Below are 20,722 nucleotides of genomic sequence, written 5' to 3' on the forward strand. Positions count from 1 at the left end.
GTTTTCTTTTTTCTTTTTAAAATCATTTTTATCAAGTTTCCCATTTTAACAATCCAATCATATCACATTGAATGTTCCAAATTATACAAATAGATATCAAATACAGTGGTACCTCGGGTTAAGTACTTACCGTATTTTTTGCTCTATAAGACTCACTTTTTCCCTCCTAAAAAGTAAGGGGAAATGTGTGTGCGTCTTATGGAGCAAATGCAGGCTGCACAGCTATCCCAGAAGCCAGAACAGCAAGAGGGATTGCTGCTTTCACTGTGCAGCGATCCCTCTCGCTCTTCTGGCTTCTGAGAATCAGAATATTTTTTTTCTTGTTTTCCTCCTGGTGCGTCTTATGGAGCGGAAAATACAGTAATTCGTTCCGGAGGTCCGTACTTAACCTGAAACTGTTCTTAACCTGAAGCATCACTTTAGCTAATGGGGCCTCCCGCTGCTGCCGCACCACCAGAGCACGATTTCTGTTCTCATCCTGAAGCAATGTTCTTAACCTGAAGCACTATTTCTGGGTTAGCGGAGTCTGTAACCTGAAGCGTATGTAACCCAAGGTACCACTGTAGTCCAAATATTCTGCCTAAATTATAAATTTTTGTTGGGACTTCCCCATGCTTCAAGTTTGGGGGGGCTCTGATCATCGCAACTTGGGAGTTTTCAGGTGGTTTCTTAGATCTGAGAACTACTATCTTTACCTCTGCCCAACACACACACTTTTTTGCTATAGGCAAAACTTGGGAGTGAGCAATTGTCTCCCAAGCCTTTTCTTTACTGGTCTCTGCAGAAATGGTCTCCAGCAGAAAGCTCTGCCTGCCGCCATGTCCGCCTGGACTGGGAAGCTCAGTTTCAGGAGGCCCAGACACCCCCCTCAATCAGATGCTGCTTCCCTCTCTCGCACCCTTGCAGAGAAAGGCTGGCTGAGCACCAGCAAGGATGCTTTGTGGTATGAAATCCACAGCCTTTAGAAGAGGGTTGAGATTGCAAGCCAGTAGAAGGGGGGGGGGGAGTCCCTTTGGGCTCTCCTGTCGACATTCATGCACACGGATTTGTGGAGCAGGCACTAACCTCGTGGAAGAAAGCAGAAGCGAAGAAGACGCCTGTCTGAGCCACCCATTTGCCAGCCCCCTTCTTAATCATGGGCTTGTAGAAATGCCTTAAATGCAAAGGAGAGAGAGAGAACTTAAGAAGTGGCTGCTGGATCTGACCCTGGAGGCCGTTGGTAGAAATATTCCTAGAGAAGGCTCTTTCAAAGCCATCTAAGTTGGGGGCCACAGCTGCCTCCTGCAGAAGCGAGTTCCACAGTTTAACTATGTGCTGCACGAAGGAGGACTCCCTTTCATCTGTCCCAAATGGACTATGAGCAGAAGTAGCCCGGCTATCCCCCACTGACAGCTACAGCACCCCCCCCCCCGCTTGAACCCAGGATTGTCACAACTCAGCCTAGGTGTACCTCAAGCACCATTTGTGGACAGGGATGTTCCAGTTCTGCCAAAAATAGGTCACGGTCTCCGAGTTCCTGAAGGAAGAAAGGGGACATGTGTTACGGCACGTCAACTAACCCTACAACCCTTGACATCGAGAGAAACCCTTAACAGAGCAAAATAGGCCCCCCCCCTCTCTCTTTTGGACAGGGGGTCCAATTCCTGCAGGGTCAAATGTGAGCGGTCTGGCTGTGCACAGGATTCAGTCACTGAGTTTCACCCACAAAGGCTGAGCCCAGCCAGTATCGTCCCTATCAGATGCCTTGAAGGCTTTTCCTACAACACACATGGAAGGGAGGCATCTGCATCATTCGCCATCATCTTAAGTGATGGGGATCCACCCACCACACCCCCACACCTGTTAGGGCTGGGGAAAACCCTCCCAGTCCTCGCCCACGATGAGGAAGAAAAAGAAGAAGAGTTTGGATTTGACATCCCGCCTTTCACTCCCTTTAAGGAGTCTCAAAGCGGCTAACATTCTCCTTTCCCTTCCTCCCCCACAACAGACACCCTGTGAGGTGAGTGGGGCTGAGAGACTTCAGAGAAGTGTGACTGGCCCAAGGTCACCCAGCAGCTGCAGGTGGAGGAGCGGAGACGCGAACCCGGTTCTCCAGATTACGAGACTACTGCTCTTAACCACTACACCACACTGGCTCTCCAAAACCCAAGCCTTGGCTGTTCTGCAGGGTGCTTTGAATGCCCAAAGCAGATCTTTTGAGTGCCATTTACAGATTTTTAATTTTTTTTTATTATTGCAGCCACCTGCCATTCTTTCTGCGGTCCTAGGGCAGGTTATAACAATCTGAGACACAGCTTAAAAACCTGAAAATTGAAAAAACAACACAAGTCACAAAGCACACAGGCCCTTCCTGCAGAGCTGACTCACCACCAGTCCCTATAGAACTCCCGGTCTCCAAACTGCATGATTTCCGCAGTGACATTCAGGCTGGAGTGGAAGAACCAGTAGAAGAAGATGAGCCAGATCAGGTGGTTGGGGACCTGTCGGGGACCGCAAGGCAGAGGACAGCATTAGTGCAGGGGTCAGCAAACTATGACCCGGGGGCCAGATGCGGCCCACCAGGCTCGTAAATCCAGCCAGCGGACCCTGCCGCCCGCATGCTCAGGTAAACCCAGTGTGGCCATGGACGGAGAGGCGGGTGGGCGGTGGGCATCATGATGGGCACATCACAGGGCTTCAGCCAGAGCTTGGCATGCCTACTGGCCTCATGCCTGGCAACCCTGGCGGCCTGCTCCCATCCCCATCCCAACCCTCTGTGCCCAGGTGTCCTGGGAAGGAAGCCCAGTTTGTGGTACGTACAGCTAGTTTCAGAAGGCGCTCGATGATCCTGGAATAGTCCATATCCTGCAAGGGAGAGGAGAGCAAGAGTCAGCTGCAGAGTGTCATTGACCCATCCGGGGTGTGCATGGCAGAAAGCACCAAGCCCCTGTGTCTTCTTGGAGGGTGGGCTGTCCAGGCAGCTCTCCTGTGAGACGCTGGCAACCAACACACCTTGCAGACCCCTCCCCTAGTTGCAGGTGCTGAGCACCTAAGAGGCCACCAGGCCAGCCATAAGCTAAGCTGTGGTTTTTTAAAACTCAGAAGCGTATCATTTCTCCCTCCCCACTTTTCCCATGACAGCTCTAAGGGCACGTTGTGGGCCAGTCCTGCTTTCTTTGGGGGGGGTGTCTACAAGCAGTTCCCCAGCACCATGGTGGAGAAGGGGATCCCCAGGGCATGGCTTACCCGAAAAGGCTTCATGGAGTTCTGGATTGTGGGGACCATCCACTGCAACAAGCACACATTAAAATCAGGTTAATAGGGCCCGGGGGGGAGGTTAAAGCCAGGGGTCATCTACCCAGCCCCATAAGATACAACCCAGCTTAGCCTCCTTGGTTTGAGGGAATGTTCTCTGGCCCTGTGGCACAGAAGTCATCACCATCATCATCATCTTTTATTTGTATGCTGCCTTTCCACAGTTAAAAAAACAATGCTCAAGGCGGCTTACAGCCTAACAAGATTTACATAATTACAAAAGTCATAAACAATAAATAGGTAAAGGGACCCCTGACCATTAGGTCCAGTTGTGGCAGACTCTGGGGTTACAGCGTTCATCTCACTTTATTGGCCAAGGGAGCCGGCGTACAGCTTCCGGGTCATGTGGCCAGCATGACTAAGCCGCTTCTGGCGAACCAGAGCAGCGCACGGAAACGCCGTATACCTTCCCGCCAGAGCGGTACCTATTTCTCTACTTGCACTGGTGTGCTTTCGAACTGCTAGGTTGGCAGGAGCAGGGACTGAGCAACGGGAGCTCACCCCGTAGCGGGGATTCGAACCGCCGACTGTCTGATCGGCAAGTCCTAGGCTCTGTGGTTTAACCCACAGCGCCACCTGCGTCCCAACAAACAATAAATAAACCACATCAAAAAAATACACAACCAAATGGGAAACAATTTCCAAACTGGAGGAAAGAAAAGTCACCCTTGTGCAGTATAGAGAACCCCCCCAACTCTGATCACAAAGCAAGGCTGCCCCAACTCATCCAGCTACTGGGACCCAAAACATGCCACCAAGCTCTGAAAAGTCCCTGCTCGGACCCCTACCTAGACAGAAAGGTCTCAGACTCTGAACAGACCCCTCTTCCAACCACCATCACCCTTCTTCAGTTCCTGCTCCCCTCTTGGACTTCCAGCACTCGCTGAAGAATTTTTCTTTTTATTCCAACAAGAATTTCCACCAAAGTCTGATCTTAGCTTTAATCATTTTTTACTTTTTTTTGCACACCACTTGGAAGACAATTCCAGCAAAGCGGTATGTCAAATGTTTAAATAAGCACCGTATTTTTCGCTCTATAAGACTCATCAGACCATAAGACGCACCTATGTTTTGGAGGAGGAAAACAAGAAAAAAAATATTCTGAATCCCAGAAGCCAGAACAGCAAGAGGGATCTGGCTTCTGGGATAGCCTCTTGCTGTTCTGGCTTCTGGGACAGCCGCGCGCAGCCTCTCCCGGGCAGCAGGATGAAGGCTCCCCCTGCCCGGAAGAGGCTGCGCATGGCTAAGCCAGAAGCCAGGACAGCAAGCGGGAAGCCTCAACGCAAAGCCTCCTGAGCGAAGAGGCAGGAGTGCTCCCGCTGTGCTCAAGAGGCTTTGCGTGGCTATCGCTGAAGCCAGGAGAGCAAGAGGGATTGGTGCGCACCGATCCCTCTCGCTCTCCTGGCTTCAGCGATAGCTGTGCAGCCTGCATTCGCTCCATAAGACGCACACACCTTTCCCCTTACTTTTTAGGAGGGGAAAAGTGTGTGTTATAGAGCAAAAAATACGGTAATAACGTAACAAGCTTCCATCTAGGCAGATCAGCTTCAGCCCACATGCAGCACCCCTGCAGAACTGCCAAGTCAGGCAGATGTTCAACGGGAGTGTTCCAGTACCTCCAAACGGTTTTAGCAGTTGAATCAGGGAAGGTGGCAACCATCTCTGCACCCCTTCCCGTCCTTGGCCTCCCGTGTCTGCTGCAGCATCTTGTTTGCCCCCCAACTCTGCATCAGACACTCCAGAAGGGGGCACAGGGCAGCTCCTGGCGACTTCCAGACTGGAACCAGAGAGAGCCTGTGGTCTGCTTTAGGCACCCTGCCCAGGTGGTGCCTAAAGGACCCCCTGCCATGCCCTGTGCTTCAACGGTGCCAGCAGCAGGTACAGAGCAAGCCCCACCTGCCCCCACTTACCTGCTGAATCAGCCCCACCATCAGCTGGAGGAAGAAGAGCTTGAAAAGGGGGGAGAAAAAGAAGAGGCCAGGAGTGAGACACTATCAGCACGAGACTCATGAATGTTCAAGGAAGCGGGAGGCTGGAAGGTTCAGGTCAGGTGCGGAAAGTCCTTTTCTCTCGTTAATCTATGGAACTTACTCCTGCAGGAGGCAGGACGGCCACCAAACTGGAAGACTTTAACAGCCGGATCAGACACATGGATGGAAGAGGGAGACAGTCGATGGCTGCTAGCCAGGAGGGGACAAGGGCATATTTTTAAAAAAATCATTTTTATTCATTTTCCAATAAAAACATCCAATTGAATATCTAATCATAATACTTCAATAAAAAAATAAAAAAATAAAATAAAAAAGATCAACTTATAGTCCAAATTTTATTTATTAATTACTTGGGGCTCCCCACAGTCTGGATCTCTGGAGCATATCTCCACATGTTAGTCCTGCTTCTCCGTGGCATAATAAATAATAATAATAATGCCAGGAGGGAACAGTGCCATAATATGTATGTATGTATGTATGTATTTTGTGCACCCCACCCGTCTGGCTGGGTTTCCCCAGCAACTCTGGGAGGCTCCCAACAGAATATTAAAAGCACAATAAAACATCAAACATTAAAAACTTCCCTAAACAGGGCTTCCCAAAACAGGGTGTGGCGCTCATGTTGTGCTTGCCGGTTTCCCATAATAAGCACCTGGTTGCTGACTAAAAGGTAAAGGTAAAGGGACCCCTGACCATTAGGTCCAGTGTGGCTGACTCTGAGTGTTGCAGCGCTCATCTCGCTTTATTGGCCGAGGGAGCCAGCATACAGCTTCCCAGTCATGTGGCCAGCATGACTAAGCCGCTTCTGGCGAACCAGAGCAGCGCACGGAAACGCCGTTTACCTTCCCGCTGGAGGGGTACCTATTTATCTATTTGCACTTTGACGTGCTTTCGAACTGCTAGGTTGGCAGGAGCAGGGACCGAACAACGGGAGCTCACCCTGTTATGGGGATTCGAACTGCCGACCTTCTGATTGGCAAGCCCTAGGCTCTGTGATTTAACCCACAGCGCAGATAAGCCATTAACCTGATCCAGCAGGGGTCTCTTTATGTTCCTATCAGCAGCTCGGCCGGCAGCCAGGTAGGATGGGCCCTACACCCAGCCTCCAGGCCAAAACTCTTTCCCACAACCTTGCAGGCCTTCCAAGACCCTGAGCCTTCCTTGCTAGGGGTTCCCAGCCCCTCCCTACAGCCCCAACACTACAGTGGGTGCATTCCTGACCCCTCCAATATGACAGGGGAGGCAGGCAGAGTCTTCTTGGCGTGGGGGGGGTCCTTAGGTGTGCGCAACTTGCGCTAAATATTCAGCCACCGTCACAGGGACTCGCAGCCGGCTTCCCCCATGTTCGACTCAAAGGGAAGATTCCCCAAATTTGAAAATACAGTGGTACCTCTGGATGCGAACGGGATCCATTCCAGAGCCCTGTTCGCATCCTGAGTAAAATGTAAGACGCAACTGCGCATGCACGAGTTTTACCGCTTCCGTGCATGCACATGACATCATTTCTAGCATCTGTGCATGCGCAAGCGGCAAAACCCAGAAGTAACGCGCTCTGTTACTTCCAGGTCGCCGCGGAGCGTAACTTGAAAATGCTCAACCTGAAGCACATTTAACCCGAGGTCTGACTATAACAGCCTTCATTGCCTTGCAAAGGGGGTGGGGAGCTGGGGGTGGGCAGGGGGCAACGAAGACAGGTCGCCTCCAGACCCAGGGCAGGGGCCTCACCATCTCAGCCAGCCTGCGCAGCAGAAAGCGCTTGCGGATGCGAGGAGAGCGCGGGAAGTTCAGCTCGTAGCACAAGGTCGGTGCGAAGAGGAAGTAGTAAAGGTCTGCCATGGAAATAGAAGGAGAGAGGCGTTAAGGGCGGGGGCGTCAAACAGGAGATGGCCCCTCCCTTTGGGAAAAGGACTGCAGCTCAGGCACAGACAAAGCGTGTTCCGTGCAGAATACCCCGTCCCCAACCCACCCACCCCCTCCAACAGCATCTCCCCAGGCAAGCAAGGCTGGGGGAAGTTGAATGCCTGAAATCCTGGAGAGCCGCTGCTGCCGGTCAGTGCAGGGAACACTGCCCTAGATGGGCCAATGGTCTGACTCCAAACAAGGCAGCTTCCCCTGTTCCCCAACGTGGGGGGTAGGGAGCAGAAGAATCCCAGGGGACCTTTGACCTCGGAGCCATCACACTCCAGGGGAAGGCAAGTGCCACAAAGCCTCCCAGAGGAAGGGGGGGGTGTCAGGAGTCTCAGCCCCAGGATGGCGTCGCCGCAGATCCCCCCAACCCTGCCAGAGCTACAGGGAACCGCCCGCCAACCAGGTCTTGCCTGCCCACATTACCTCTGTAGGTCAGGTTCGCTGGGTAAGCCACGGCCCCTGAGGCCACGTTCCCATTGGCCTTCTGCGACCCGGCAGCTGGAATAGACAATGAAGGGCATCAGTCAGAGGACACAGGTCAGAGAAAGGCAGCGTTGGAAGGAACCCCAAAGGTCATCCAGAACAACCCCCTGCGAGGCGGGAATCTTGGGCCCAACATGGGGCTTGAACCCACGACCCCGAGATTCAGAGTCTCCTGCTCTACCAGCTGAGCTACCCACAGTCGTTGCCTTATTCCTGCATTGGGGGGAGCGGGTTGGACTAGATGACCCTTGGGGTCCCTTAGACCAGAAGTCAACTCAGACCATAAAGATGCACATAAAAGGACATTAGAATGGAAGAGGAGCCAGCTGGATGAGGTCAGAAGGGGCCCAACCAGTCCAGCGTCCTCTTCCATACAGAACAACAAACCCGTGTTGCAAACTTAACACAACAAACAATACAAGCAACACAAAGACTAGTATACTAGATAGCACTGCAATTCTTATTGCATGATGTACATGATTTAGTACAACAACAACAAAATGTGTACACTTGTAAATTCTCTAATGCAGGTGAAACTCGGAAAATTAGAATATCGCGGAAAATTCATTTATTTCAGTAATTCAACTTAAAAGGTGAAACTAATATATGAGATAGACTCATGACATGCAAAGCGAGATATGTCAAGCCTTGATTTGTTATTGTGATGATCATGGCGTACAGCTGATGAAAAACCCCAATTAACAATCTCAGAAAATTAGAATATGAAATCAAATCAGCAAAACAAGGATTGCAAATAGAGCAATATTGGACCTCTGAGAAGCATGGGCATTTAACCAGGTTTTGGTACTTTTGGCAGTGTGGGCAGGTGCCGGATAAGATACATACATATCCTCATGACCACTGCTCTATGTGCATTTTTCTAATCTATGGGTTGTGCTAAGAAGATTCCAGCAAACAATCAGATTATCCGGGATCACCGTGCTACGTTGTTATTCACTTACTACTTTGGCACCATGAACGCCTAAATTATTTTTACCGCTTAGCCCACAGGGTAGCATCTATTACTTTGTTTCAACTATAGACTTCTTATACTTCTACAGACTTTCAAAGATTGTGTTCATTTGATTTCAAGTACAGTGGTACCTCGCAAGACGAACGCCTCGCAAGACGGAAAACCCGCTAGACGAAAGGGTTTTCCGTTTTGGAGGCGCTTCGCAAGACGAATTTCCCTATGGGCTTGCTTCGCAAGACGAAAGCCCATAGGGAAATCTCCGGGACAGCGGGGAAGCGCAGCGCGTCTTCCCCACTGTCCTCGGACCTCCTCCGAAGCCGGGCGGGGGGGCGGGAACGCCTCCTCCCGCCGCCGCGGGCTTCGGAACGCTGCTCCGAAGCCGGGCGGGGGGGGCGGGAACACCTGCCCCCGCCGCCGGGCTTCGGAACGCTGCTCCGAAGCCGGGCGGGGGGGCGGGAACACCTGCCCCCGCCGCCGGGCTTCGGAACGCTGCTCCGAAGCCGGGCGGGGGGGCGGGAACACCTGCCCCCGCCGCCGGGCTTCGGAACGCTGCTCCGAAGCCGGGCGGGGGGGGGGCAGGAACACCTCCTGAAGGCGGGCGGGGGGCGAAAGTCTTTGTCCCCCCTGCCTGCCTTCCCAGGGGCTTTTAAATCGCCCCGGACAGCGGAGAAGTCCTCCGCTGTCCCGGGGCGATTTTAAAATGCCGCCCGCCAGCATTTTAAGATCGCCGGGACAGCGGAGAAGTCCTCCGCTGTCCCGGGTTTTTTTAAAATGCTGGGGGTGGGAAGAAAAGCCCTTGTCCCCCCCCCCCAGCCTTCAGAAGAGGTCCGGGGACAGACTGTCCCCAGACCTGGTCTGAAGGCGGTTTCCCTAGGAACGCATTAATTGATTTTCAATGCATTCCTATGGGAAACCGTGCATCGCAAGACGAAAAACTCGCAAGAAGAAAAAACTTGCGGAACGAATTAATTTCGTCTTGCGAGGCACCACTGTATATTAGAGAATTTACAAGTGTACACATTTTTTTGTTGTACTAAATCATGTATATCATGCAATAAGAATTGCAGTGCTATCTAGTGTTCTGGTCTTCGTGTTGCCAGCATCCTCTTCTGGCAGCAGCCAACCAGATGCCCCCATGGGAAACTGGCGCACAGGACCTGAGCCCCTCCTGTGGCTTCCAGAAGCTTGTCTCAGGAGCCTTGTGGCCTCCAAGAGAGGAGGAACAGCCTAGCCAGCCGGGCTTGTAGCCACGGACACCCCTCTCCTCCTCCATGAATTTGTCCAACCCTCTTTCAAAGCCCCAGTTGGCACTCGGGGGCAGGAAGGGTCTCAGGTACCCCCACCAGGCCTGGCTCCCCCCCCCCATCTCCCCAGAGTCAGAGCTCACCGGAGCGGGTTCGGGCGGCCTTGGCTTGCCTCTTCTCCCGGCACCACTTGTTGACATCCTTGAAGGAGAAGAGCTTGAGGAAAAGGATGGTGTGGACGCTCAGAGCAAAGACGGCCCCAACTGCGGAGGGAGGAGAGAAGCAGGTGAGTGAGAGACGCAACACGCAGCCCCAGAGGCAGGAAGGGGGTGAAGCCAGCCTGACTCCCTGATGTTGCAGGAATTTATGTCTAGGTTCGGGGGGGGGGGTTGCCCCTCCAGCAGATATCATGCACATGCAGCCCACTACCAAAATCAGCACAATCACTTTTGTGACTTTTGTGATTTGTCCCCACAAAACACTTCACCACAGTTTCTTCCTATCTGTTCAAAGGCCTTTGCGGCACAACACCAAATGTAAGAATTCACTGATAAATGTATCTATGTACTGGCTCCCTGGGAAAACTTCAGAAATTCATCTAGACATGTGAGCTCAGCTATCCAGCAGCCCCTCTGCCTGAGTGATTATCCCTGGCATCCGGATACCTGAGTACCAGATAGGTAGCCATTCCAGAAATAAACCCAGATGAAGACAAAAGGGTGTGATTAACTTGGCTGGGAAACAGGGAAATGTAAATATCTATTTTGTTTCACTTGATGGGTGTTTGGTGGAGGGCAAGGGGAACCATGGGGCAGGGTCCAGGATGCTCAGATTACGGCCACCAGACCTCCCCTTTCATGATGTAACCGTGATGTATGAATGATGTAGTTTGGGGGGGTGTAACATGGGAATTAGCAGATAATAAAATTTTGGGTCGTCTTTTGTTTGGGGCTTCCATCTTATTCCACGTTGTGGCAGGTGGGAGTCCTGTCGCAACAGTCTTCAATAAAGACCAAGCCTCCTGGCTGCTGTTTTGCTCTGGTATTCCTGGGCTGGTGTCCTTGTTTTTTTGTCCAAGAGAGCCCTCAGATTTCTCCATTAACACTGACCAACGCCCATGGAAAAGAGGTAGCTCTTCTCAAAGGCTACTTTGAGGGGGGAAACAGGACAAGGTGACTTTGTGCGCCAGCATCTTCTTAGCAAGGAGAGATCAGAAACCTCCCAGCTCACGGCCCACCTCTGCCTGGGTCACAAGTGGTAGGGCTGGGCAAGAGAGCGATACAGCACCCCAAACCAGTTTGAAGCCCGTTTTGTGGTATCGGTTCCATAATTTTTGACCTGGTGATATATCACGAATCATGACATGTGTGTGTCTGCGCGTGCACTATCCAAAAGTCACGATGTGGAGAAAATTGTGAAGCCAGGTAATGCCTCTCTGTAGCTCCAACCTTATTTCAGACAAGCTGCTTTTCAAATCAAGGGCCGCATTCCCTTCAAAGCAACCTCCTGGGGGCCAGATGTGAGAGGCGGGTGGGACGGACCAGGCAAAAGGGGGTGGGATGTCAAATTCAGATGCTGATTCTGAACAATAGGCTAGTTATGCAGAGAGAGAGAAGAAACGTACACCTCTCCTGCAACCAGCCTCCAGGCCTGAGGCTTCCCAGCCCCAATCTAGGGGGGCCCTGCCGCCCAGGAGCCCACAACAGAAAGCCGCCTTTTCAGAGCAAGTGGACAACTCACCTGGCGTGATGGAGGTGACAGCAAGAGTCACCAGTGCAGGGAAGCATAAGATTGTCAGGAGGTTAACGGTGTGTAGGACGGCCCCAAGGTGCTCCGACATAGAGCCCTGCGGAAGGAAGGGAAACAGGGGCAATGCTCTATGGCCACCTTAAGCACTACCTGCCCACCCCTAAAAGGGGGGCCTGTTATTGCTCTTATTATTTCAATTTATATACCTCCCATTATCAAGAGATATTAGGGTGTTGTAAACCAGGACTCAAGGCAGCTTAAACAAATCAATATGATGCAGATACAAAGCTGAAAGCATTATCAGCAGTAACAGTCAAAAGGGGAATTAAACTCTAATAGGATTAAAACAGTGTGTGTGTGTGTGTGTGTGTGTGTGTGTGTGTGTGTGTGTGAAATATAACATACACTGTATTTTTCGCTCTATAGGACGCACTTTTCCCCCTCCAAAAATGAAGGGGAAATGTGTGTGCATCCCTATGGGGCGAATGCAGGCTTTCGCTGAAGCCTGGAGAGCGAGAGGGGTCAGTGCGCACCGACCCCTCTCGCTCTCCAAGCTTCAGGAAGCTATCTGCAAGCCTTCAGAGCACGGCGGGAGTGCACGCCGCGCTCCAAAGGCTTGCAGATAGCAGCCTGCATCCCGAAGCTTGGGGCACGCTGCGCAGTGCGCCCCAGGCTTCGGGCAGATAGCCGCAAGCCTTTGGAGTTCCCACCGGGCTCCCAAGGCTTGCGGACAGCAGCCTCCAAACCTGACCTGGTTTGGAGCCTGGCGGTGGGGAAAGCAGTGCTTCTCCCCACTGCCAGCCCCACAAGCTCGGGGACAGCGGGCAGGCAAAGCGCCGCCTTCCCACTGTTCCCCGACCTGGTTTAGAGGCTGGCAGTGGGGGAAAGCAGCGCTCCCCCCCCTGCCAGCCCCAAAGAGCAGGTTGAAAGGAACCCAAAGCCTCCAGAGCCCAGCGGGATATTTTTTTCCCTGTTCTCCCCCCCCATATGGTCCGGTGCGTCCAATAGAGCGAAAAATACAGTGTGTGTGTGTGTGTGTGTAAATTAAAATACTGGTAATAAAAACAGCGCAGCACTATGACAAGCGCTTCCTTAAAAAGAAGAACAGTCAGTTCCCAAAGGCCTGTTGGGAAAACCCGGTCTTCACCAGCCAGCAGGAGGACAACACGGAGGGAGCCAGTCTGGCTTCTCTAGGAAAGGACTTCCAAAGTCTTGGAGGAGCCACCTCCGAGAAGGCCCTCTCCTGCGCCCCCTACCCAGCATGCCCGTGAGGGTGGCGGAACAGAGAAGGGCCTCCCCTGAAGATCTCAGAGCCCGGGCTGGTCCCTATGGCTGAACACGATCCTTCAGATAGCCTGAGCCTAAGCCCTAAAGAGAGCCCGCTTCGCAAGGGGTCCCAGCCTGCCCCCCAAAGCACACTTACCGCCGCCAGCCTCTTCTCAATGTGCAGAGCTGCCAGAGCGAACACATTGGCCACTGGGGGGAAAGCAGATGTTGGCAATCATTGCTGGGCAGTGCAGGCAACCAGGAACAAGGATTTGGGTCCCTGTTCTCAGCCAGCCCAGGAATTTGCAAGGGACCCAAGGCTCATCTAGCAGAACCCCAGAAAGGCACTCCCATCCATTCATCCCCTGCCACCTCCAACCTCTCTCTCTCTCTCTCTCTCTCTCTCTCTCATGCACACGCATTGCCTCACTCAAGAGCCCTGATCTGAACGGTGCAGGAGACCAGCAGCACCAGGGACCCAAAAGCTGCAGGACACAGAGGCCGCAAGGAGTTTTGTAAGCAAGAAGCTCTTCAAGAGGTGCAAGTGGAAGGAGCCAAGCGGAGACCAGGCGTCTGCTGGGTCGCGCAGAGAAATTCAAGACAAATGCCAAGATCACTTGACTCACCAATAACAAGGCACAGGGCAGGCCAGCTGTAGGGGTCTTTCAGGAACAGGGAGATGACCTGGATGGGGTCCACCAAGATGCCGTACCTGAGGAGGGAAGGAGCGCATGGTCAGAGGCACGCTCTCCTCCATCCCAGTCGGACAATGCAGACCCAGGAAGGAGGTGGCTTGGGTGAGAAAGCTGCAGCCCTTTGTTCCACACCCCTATGGGAGGACTTGCTTGATGCAGAAGGCCTTCTCCGGTCTGCTGGCTCCATGTCCTTTGGGAGAAGGGCAGGACGACGGGATGCATTTGGCTTCCCAGTGTTAACGGAGGAATCTGAGGGCTCCCTTGGGCAAAAAACAAAGACACCAACCAGGACAATTTGGAGCAAAACAGCAGCCTGTAGGCTTGGCCTTTATTGGAAACTGTCGTGACAGGACTCCCACCCACAACAAGATGAAGCAAGATGGAAGTCCCGAACAAAAGAAGACCCCAACTTTTATTAGCTATTAATCCCCCAAGCTACACCCCTAGAACTACATCACAACTACATCATGACTACATCATTGACACATCACAAAAAGGAGGGGTTGAGGGAGGGGTTGTGGAAATAACCTGAGTATTTTGTCACCTGGCTTGTTCCTCCTTTTCCCCTCCCCATGAGTCATTTCCAGAGGACAAAGGGGAGTTGGCAGTTTCCTGCCCCCAGAGGGAAGAGCTGATCATTGTCCTTTGTTCCAGTCTGTGTTGAATCCACTCCCATATGCAAGTCCCTTGTGTCCTTGATGGTCTTCTGTCTGGGACCCTCAAGGTTGCCATGCCAACTGGGCAGGGCTCCTGAGTACGTGTTGGTAGGGTTAAGGGATTATGGCTGTCCTGTATCAAACCATCCCCCTTTGATAGTCCTTCCTTCATGGAGCAAAATAAAAGTGGACTGGTGTAAATCCGATGTACGGTTGATTTACTATGAATTTATAACAGAAATGCCGCATATGTCGTGTGTGAGTGTCGTGTTTGTACAAACTGAATGATGGGGGGGCGGGTTTCCTGCAACACCAGGAGATGTGCTGGGCAGCCGAGCTGCGCATTGACAAGGAGGCACTCTCGGGATCAAGCCACCCCAGGCCCAGGGATACCCCACTTGGGGAGGGAGAAACTAGAAGCTCTTGTTTTGCTGATTTCATTTAATATTCTAATTTTCTGAGATTGTTAATTTGGGGTTTTCATCAGCTGTACGAAATAATCATCACAATTATAACAAATAAAGGCTTGACATATCTCACTTTGCATGTCATGAGTCTATCTCATATATTCGTTTCACCTTTTAAGTTGAATTACTGAAATAAATGAACTTTTCCACGATATTCTAATTTTCCAAGTTTCACCTGTAAATGATCTCTGGCAGATAGTCACCCAAGCTCTGCTTAAAAACCTCCAAGGGAGGAGAGTCAGCCATCTCTCCCAAGGTCATCTTCTTCTGCGCTGCTGAATGGCTCTTGCCCTCATAAAGTTCCTCCTAATGTTTATGATACGGAACGGGGGGGGGGGGCAATGTCTTCTTCACTACAATATATTTGCTCAATTTCTCTAGGACTCCATCACCCCTCCCCTGTCCTCCATAATCTCTCAAGTAATACTGTCAAAATCCTGTTACAATGTATCCACTCTGTTTCTGCTTTTGCTCTCTAGTACAGAGTGGCTTAGAAATCACTGAAATCTTCAAAAATTGATATAAAATCAGCCGTGGTTCTGATCTGCTCGTTCTCGGTGCCATTCAACTCAGTTCCCCTTGGACTCCATGATGCTGTCCCTACTTCCATAATCCCCAAAGCGGCAGGTCACGTACGCAGGAACTTCTTAATCCTGTCAGATAGTTTTGCAAATCCTTCCTTCGGGCAATACTAGGTGACAGACGATGTATATTCCTGGCCCATTGTCTTGCCACCACCGGTACTCAATAAATGTGTATCTATGTATATTTCCCGCTCCGCATATCCCCCCTCCCTCATCCGAAAATGCTAATTAATGTAATCCCACCTTTTCATAATGTATTCATGACGTGTAAAGTATATTCATGATGTAACTTGTGAAACCCAACCTTCCCATAATGTATTCGTGACGTTTCATGCACTGTATTCTGGGACATGGAGGGAAATCTCAAAAGTTCATGCCACCCCTTTCTCGCTGTTCAATCTCGCCTTGAACCTGTTGCGCAATAAACTTGGACCTTCTGCAGTTTGCTCCTGTGTCCGGCTGAGCTCATTTTCTTCCGCAGGGACCCACGGACTTAGTCCGATGAGCTGGGTGGCAGAGTAACCCCGCACCCAGATTTTTCCGTAACATTTAGTTGGCACCTCCTTGTCCCTTGAAGCCATGGGTTCGAGTCCTCCGCTCTGGAGCAGCACGAAACAATCCTGCCAGCCCATCAGTGCTGAGCTTGCATGGTCCGACTCAGAGAGGGTGCCTTCCTATGTCCCTGCACTGTCTGGCAACCATGGCTCTCTCCCAGTCCTGCCTGGAGATGTTGAGGATTGAAGCAGCGACCTTCTGCAGCCAAGCAGGTGTTCTGGCCTTGAGCTGCAGCCCTCCCCTCCTCTCCCCCCCCCCCAAGGTCCCAGGATCTGCCCTCCTCCTTGCTGCTTCTGAGAGCAACAAGAGACAGGTCCCCAAAGCAGGCATTGGCAAACTCTGGCCCTCCAGATGTTTGGGACTAATAATAATAATAATACTTTTTATTTATACCCCGCCCTCCCCAGCCAAGGTCGGGCTCAGGGCGGCTAACAAGCAGTAATAAAAACAAGTTGAATGACTACAATTTAAAAACAAGATTAAAATACAAGAATTAAAATACTGAAACATTAAAATATTAAAATGCAGCCTCGTCACAGGAGGAGAAAGGAAAAAGAAAAGAGGAGGAGGGAATCAAATTGGCTCCAAGCCAAAGGCCAGGCGGAATATACCTGTCTTACAGGCCCTGCAGAAGGAAATCAGATCCTGCAGGGCCCTGGTCTCATGAGGCAGAGCGTTCCACCAGGCCGGAGCCAGTGTTGAGAAGGCCCTGTCTCTGGTTGAAGCTAATCTAACGTCCTTAGGGCCCGGGACCACTAGGGTGTTGCTATTTATGGACCTTGAGGGCATACTGGGAGAGGCGGTCCCATAGGTACGAGGGTCCTAGGCCATGAAGGGCTTTAAAAGTCAAAATCAGCACCTTAAATCTGACCCTGTACTCCACCGGGAGCCAGTGCGGCTGGAAAAGCACTGGATGAATATGCTCCCATGGCAGAGACCCCGTGAGGAGCCTTGCTGCAGCATCCTGCACCCGCTGGAGTTTCTGGGACAGCTTCAAGGGCAGCCCTGCGCGGAGCATAACCACTGGTCCTGTTTGCTAGGGATGATGGGAATTGTAGTCCCAAACATCTGGTGGACCGGAGCTTGCCTATGCCTGCCCCCAAAGGCAGCCTGTCACATCCACTCTGATCTGCTATGGCAGAATTGTAGCATCCCAGGTGAGGTCTCTCCACTGCTGCCAGCCCCCCACCCCAACCGAAGAGGAGCGCAAGACTTACTTGATGAGGTTCTCTAGGAAGAGGCGAGCATTGCTCAAGACCTGGAAGACAAGAAGGGGTAGAAGTGAGCAGCAGCTCCTGCAGGAAATGCCAACCCCAACCCCTTTCCTTCCAATCCCAATCTCAAAAACCGGTCATAACCGTCTCTTGATAGCCAGCAGTGCAGAATTTCTGCTAAAACTTTCCTGTTCAGACAAGCCTGCCCACACGCTTAGAAATGCAGAAGGGAATTATAATCTGATTTAGTGTTTTAACTTCTTGTACGTTTCAATGTATTGCAATTCTCTCCCCCCCCCCCCCCAATTTTTATGGCTTTATCTAAACCGCTTGGAGGTGCATAAATTTTGTGAAATAAATAAGGATACAAATGAGAAAATGCAATGCAATGGGAGGCTGGTCTCAGGTCCCGCCCTCCCCCAGCACTAAAGACGATTCTGTGGGACTGATCAGTTTGGGAGGGGAGCAACCGGGGGCAACACAGCTACAATTCTGGCAACTGATCAGGCAGCTTAGAGAGCTGTTTGTAATAGTTTAATTTCTTGTAGTAGTTCTTCATTTCCAGGTTTTTGTATTAATTTTTTCCCTTTCCTTCCTAACACATTAACTATTTCCAATTTTTTACTTTCTTCCAACTTCCTCAGATGGGCATTCTGTTGTATTAGTGAGCCCCTTAGGACTGCATTGCTTCCGTCCCAGACCCCTTTCTCATCCACCCATTGATTGAGGTCAAACTCAAAATACTCTTTTATTATTTTTACCTTCCTCTACTATTTCTATACTGTTTACTATTTCTTCGTTTAATCTCCACTCTGCAATGCGAGCTCACCTCCTTATGGAAGTTCTCAATGTTCTACTGTTTTTATATTTTATTGGAAGCCGTCCGGAGTGCCAGAAGAACAGGATAAAAGTAAATTAATATCATCATTATTTTGCTGTGGGATGGGCAGCAGGACGAGCCACACCGTCTTGGCACATGCCTTCCAGCCCGTGTGGGCGAGTTTCACCCTGAGCAGTTGCTACAGAGGAGGAGGACAAGGAAAGAGATGGAAAGATAGCGAGGCATGTTGCTAAACCACAAGCCTGCCTGCTTCCTGATTTCCCAATCGAGGGTGAGCAGGGTTAAGTCCCGGGAGCAAAGGTCGTGGGGAGCAAAGGTGGAAGGGACTCCGCAAGGGGGAGGGTCCTTCCTCTTTCAACACCACCCTCCTGCTGCGTTCTTGAGCTCGCCTCTCCTTCACTGGGGACAGACGGGCCGAAGGGAGCTTAAACAACATCCGGGCTGCCTTGGAGGAAAAAGGGAGCATTTCTTCCGCCCAGCCCACCCTTAACATGGCATGCAGAGCAAGGAAGTGTTCTCCACCCTGCCCAGCACCCAGCAACAAGGAGTGGGGATAGCAGGAGGGATCAGGCCCACAAGCCACAGTTTTCCCCTTAGGAAGTGTGTGGGGGGGTTGTACTTCAGCAAAGGGGGGCTTCAGGAATAAGCTGGATAGGGATGGGGATGCACAGGCGGCAGTTCAAAGTGCGGGGCCTTTTCGGGATTGGTCCCTGACATTCTGGCTCCAGCTGAACCCAAAGCAGAAAGGTTTGGGGGTTGAAACCGGAAAGCCCCCTACACAAAGAGGGTAAGTGGAGTTGCACGGTGGGAGAGAACAGGCACTGAAAGCTAATTTTCCATTAACATCCCAGTCTGGAAGTTGAGCCTTTCCTGGAAGCATCACATAGCTTTCTATCCTGGCAGGGCAGGGCAGCCTCAGAGTGGAGCCCAGTGGCTAGGGGGCCAGAGAGCGCTCTGGAGTACGTGCCAGCTGCTGCCTTCACCAGCCAAGCACCAAGGCCGCCCCCCCCCCCACCCAAGAGTGTTGCAGGAGTAGCATCAAAGCAAAAGAACAGACAGGCTGCCCGTCTTCCTTTCCAAGTCCTGCCTGCTCAGCTTCACAGACTAATTCCAGGCTTCGCCAATGCCTCTGTCCACCTTGGCAGGACCAGTTTCTGCTGGGGCTGCCCCTTGCCCAGAGTGGCAGTGGCAACCCAGCCAGATGGGCAGGGCATAAACAAAAAAATTATAAGTATTACTGTTATTATTAGAGGAACGTACTGGACCAGACTACCCCATTTCCATGGCAACCGTGAGTGCTCCAGGTAGCCCACAAAGTCAGCGTGAAGGCAGAAACAGGCATCCCTCAGGCATGTGTGTGTGTTGTGTGTGCCCCAGCATCTCATATTCACAGGTACACTGCCTCTGAACTTGGAGGCTCTCTTCAGATGGATGGAGCATGCCTCCACTGACTTGATTGCTTGATTAGCTGAAGTAGTCTCCACCCGCCATCGTTCTGCCCGGACACTGAGGTCCAGCTCCGAGGGCCTTCTGGAGGTTCCCTCACTGTGAGAAGCCAAGTTACAGGGAACCAGGCAGAGGGCCTTCTTGGTGGTGGCACCCGCCCTGTGGAACACCCTCCCTTCAGATGTGAAGGAAATAAGCAGCTATCTTTAAAGACATCTGAAGGCAGCCTTGTTTAGGGAAGTTTTTAATACTTAATGCTGTATTGTTTTTAACACTCGATTGGGAGCCGCCCAGAGTGGCTGGGGAAACTCAGCCAGATGGGCGGGGTATAAATTATTATCATCATCATCATTATTACGCCAGGAGACAGCGTCCCGGGGCCAGATTGCCGGCCTATTGACACCACAATAGCCCTTCTGTGCCATCACAACGGCCTCCTTGCCCCTGGAGTATGTCTGTCTGCCTGGCTCCTGGCCAGCTCCTCTGCAGGGAAGGAATCCGGGTGCCTCTGCCTGGGGATTGGCAGCTGAGGCTGCCGCCGGGAGACTCGGAGGGCAGAGGTGCAGCGAGAGACCTGGCACAGGGTGCCAAGCAGCCTCAAGGCAGGAGGTCAAGGGCAGAGGGGCAAACTCTTGCTACTCACCAGCATGACAACACACCAGTTCAATATACCCCGGTAGTTGCTGTAGCCACTGGCTGAGCTCAGCAGGGAATCCTGAAGTCTGTGGCATCTGGGAGGGAAGGAGGAAGAAAGGAAGGATGGAGAGGTTAGAGGAAGCAGGAGCAGAAGCAGGCTGGCCCTAGATGCAGGCAGGGAGAAGAGGTTAATGCACAGCCACATTCGCACCCCAAAGCACGCATGCCCAAAACCTTCTGTGGCTTCTCCCCAGTGCCGACTGGGGCGGATGGGCATCAAAGCATCCGGGAGGCACCGGGGGTTTTGCAGAGGGGGCGCTGCTCCACAGGAGGCGGCGAGGGCCACCAACTTGGGAGGGCTTCAAAAGGAGGTTAGACAAGTTCATGGAGGAGAGGCTGTGGACCTCTCCTTCCTTGGAGGGTTTTCAGCAAAGGCTTGATTGCCACCCGTCATGGATGCTGCAGCTGAGATTCTTGCATTGCAGGGGGTTGCAATGTTCCAGAGCTGGGCGATATACCGTATTGGCCCGAATAGAAGCCGCACCTTTAAAATTCGGGGGGGGGGGAATAAAAAAAGAATACCCGACTATAAGCCGTTCCCTTAAAATTCTGCAGGCACTCTCACCCATTCCAATTTACCGTATGTCTGTTTCAGCGGCGATATCACAAAGGCCAATTTTTGTAAGGTTGCAAATTTAACTTTTCACAGTCAGAATTTTT

General features: G+C 51.7%; 1 protein-coding gene across 1 annotated transcript in view; it reads right to left on the bottom strand.

Moving 5' to 3' along the window:
- DGAT1 (diacylglycerol O-acyltransferase 1) overlaps positions 1–20,722 on the bottom strand; it is a 32,545-nt gene that overhangs the window by 3,181 nt on the left and 8,642 nt on the right. The window contains exons 2-15 of the mRNA XM_082235738.1: positions 20,010–20,097; positions 17,083–17,123; positions 13,535–13,620; positions 13,066–13,118; positions 11,634–11,739; positions 10,037–10,156; positions 7,617–7,691; positions 7,011–7,114; positions 5,205–5,243; positions 3,226–3,267; positions 2,800–2,844; positions 2,368–2,480; positions 1,451–1,516; positions 1,066–1,153 (exon numbers count right to left, since the gene is read on the bottom strand). Coding sequence (XP_082091864.1) covers positions 1,066–1,153; positions 1,451–1,516; positions 2,368–2,480; positions 2,800–2,844; positions 3,226–3,267; positions 5,205–5,243; positions 7,011–7,114; positions 7,617–7,691; positions 10,037–10,156; positions 11,634–11,739; positions 13,066–13,118; positions 13,535–13,620; positions 17,083–17,123; positions 20,010–20,097 — 1,066 coding nt within the window. The remainder of the gene's footprint in view (positions 1–1,065; positions 1,154–1,450; positions 1,517–2,367; positions 2,481–2,799; positions 2,845–3,225; positions 3,268–5,204; positions 5,244–7,010; positions 7,115–7,616; positions 7,692–10,036; positions 10,157–11,633; positions 11,740–13,065; positions 13,119–13,534; positions 13,621–17,082; positions 17,124–20,009; positions 20,098–20,722) is intronic.

Source organism: Podarcis vaucheri, assembly GCF_965113315.1.
Source record: "Podarcis vaucheri genome assembly, chromosome: 8".
Lineage (NCBI taxonomy): Eukaryota > Metazoa > Chordata > Lepidosauria > Squamata > Lacertidae > Podarcis > Podarcis vaucheri.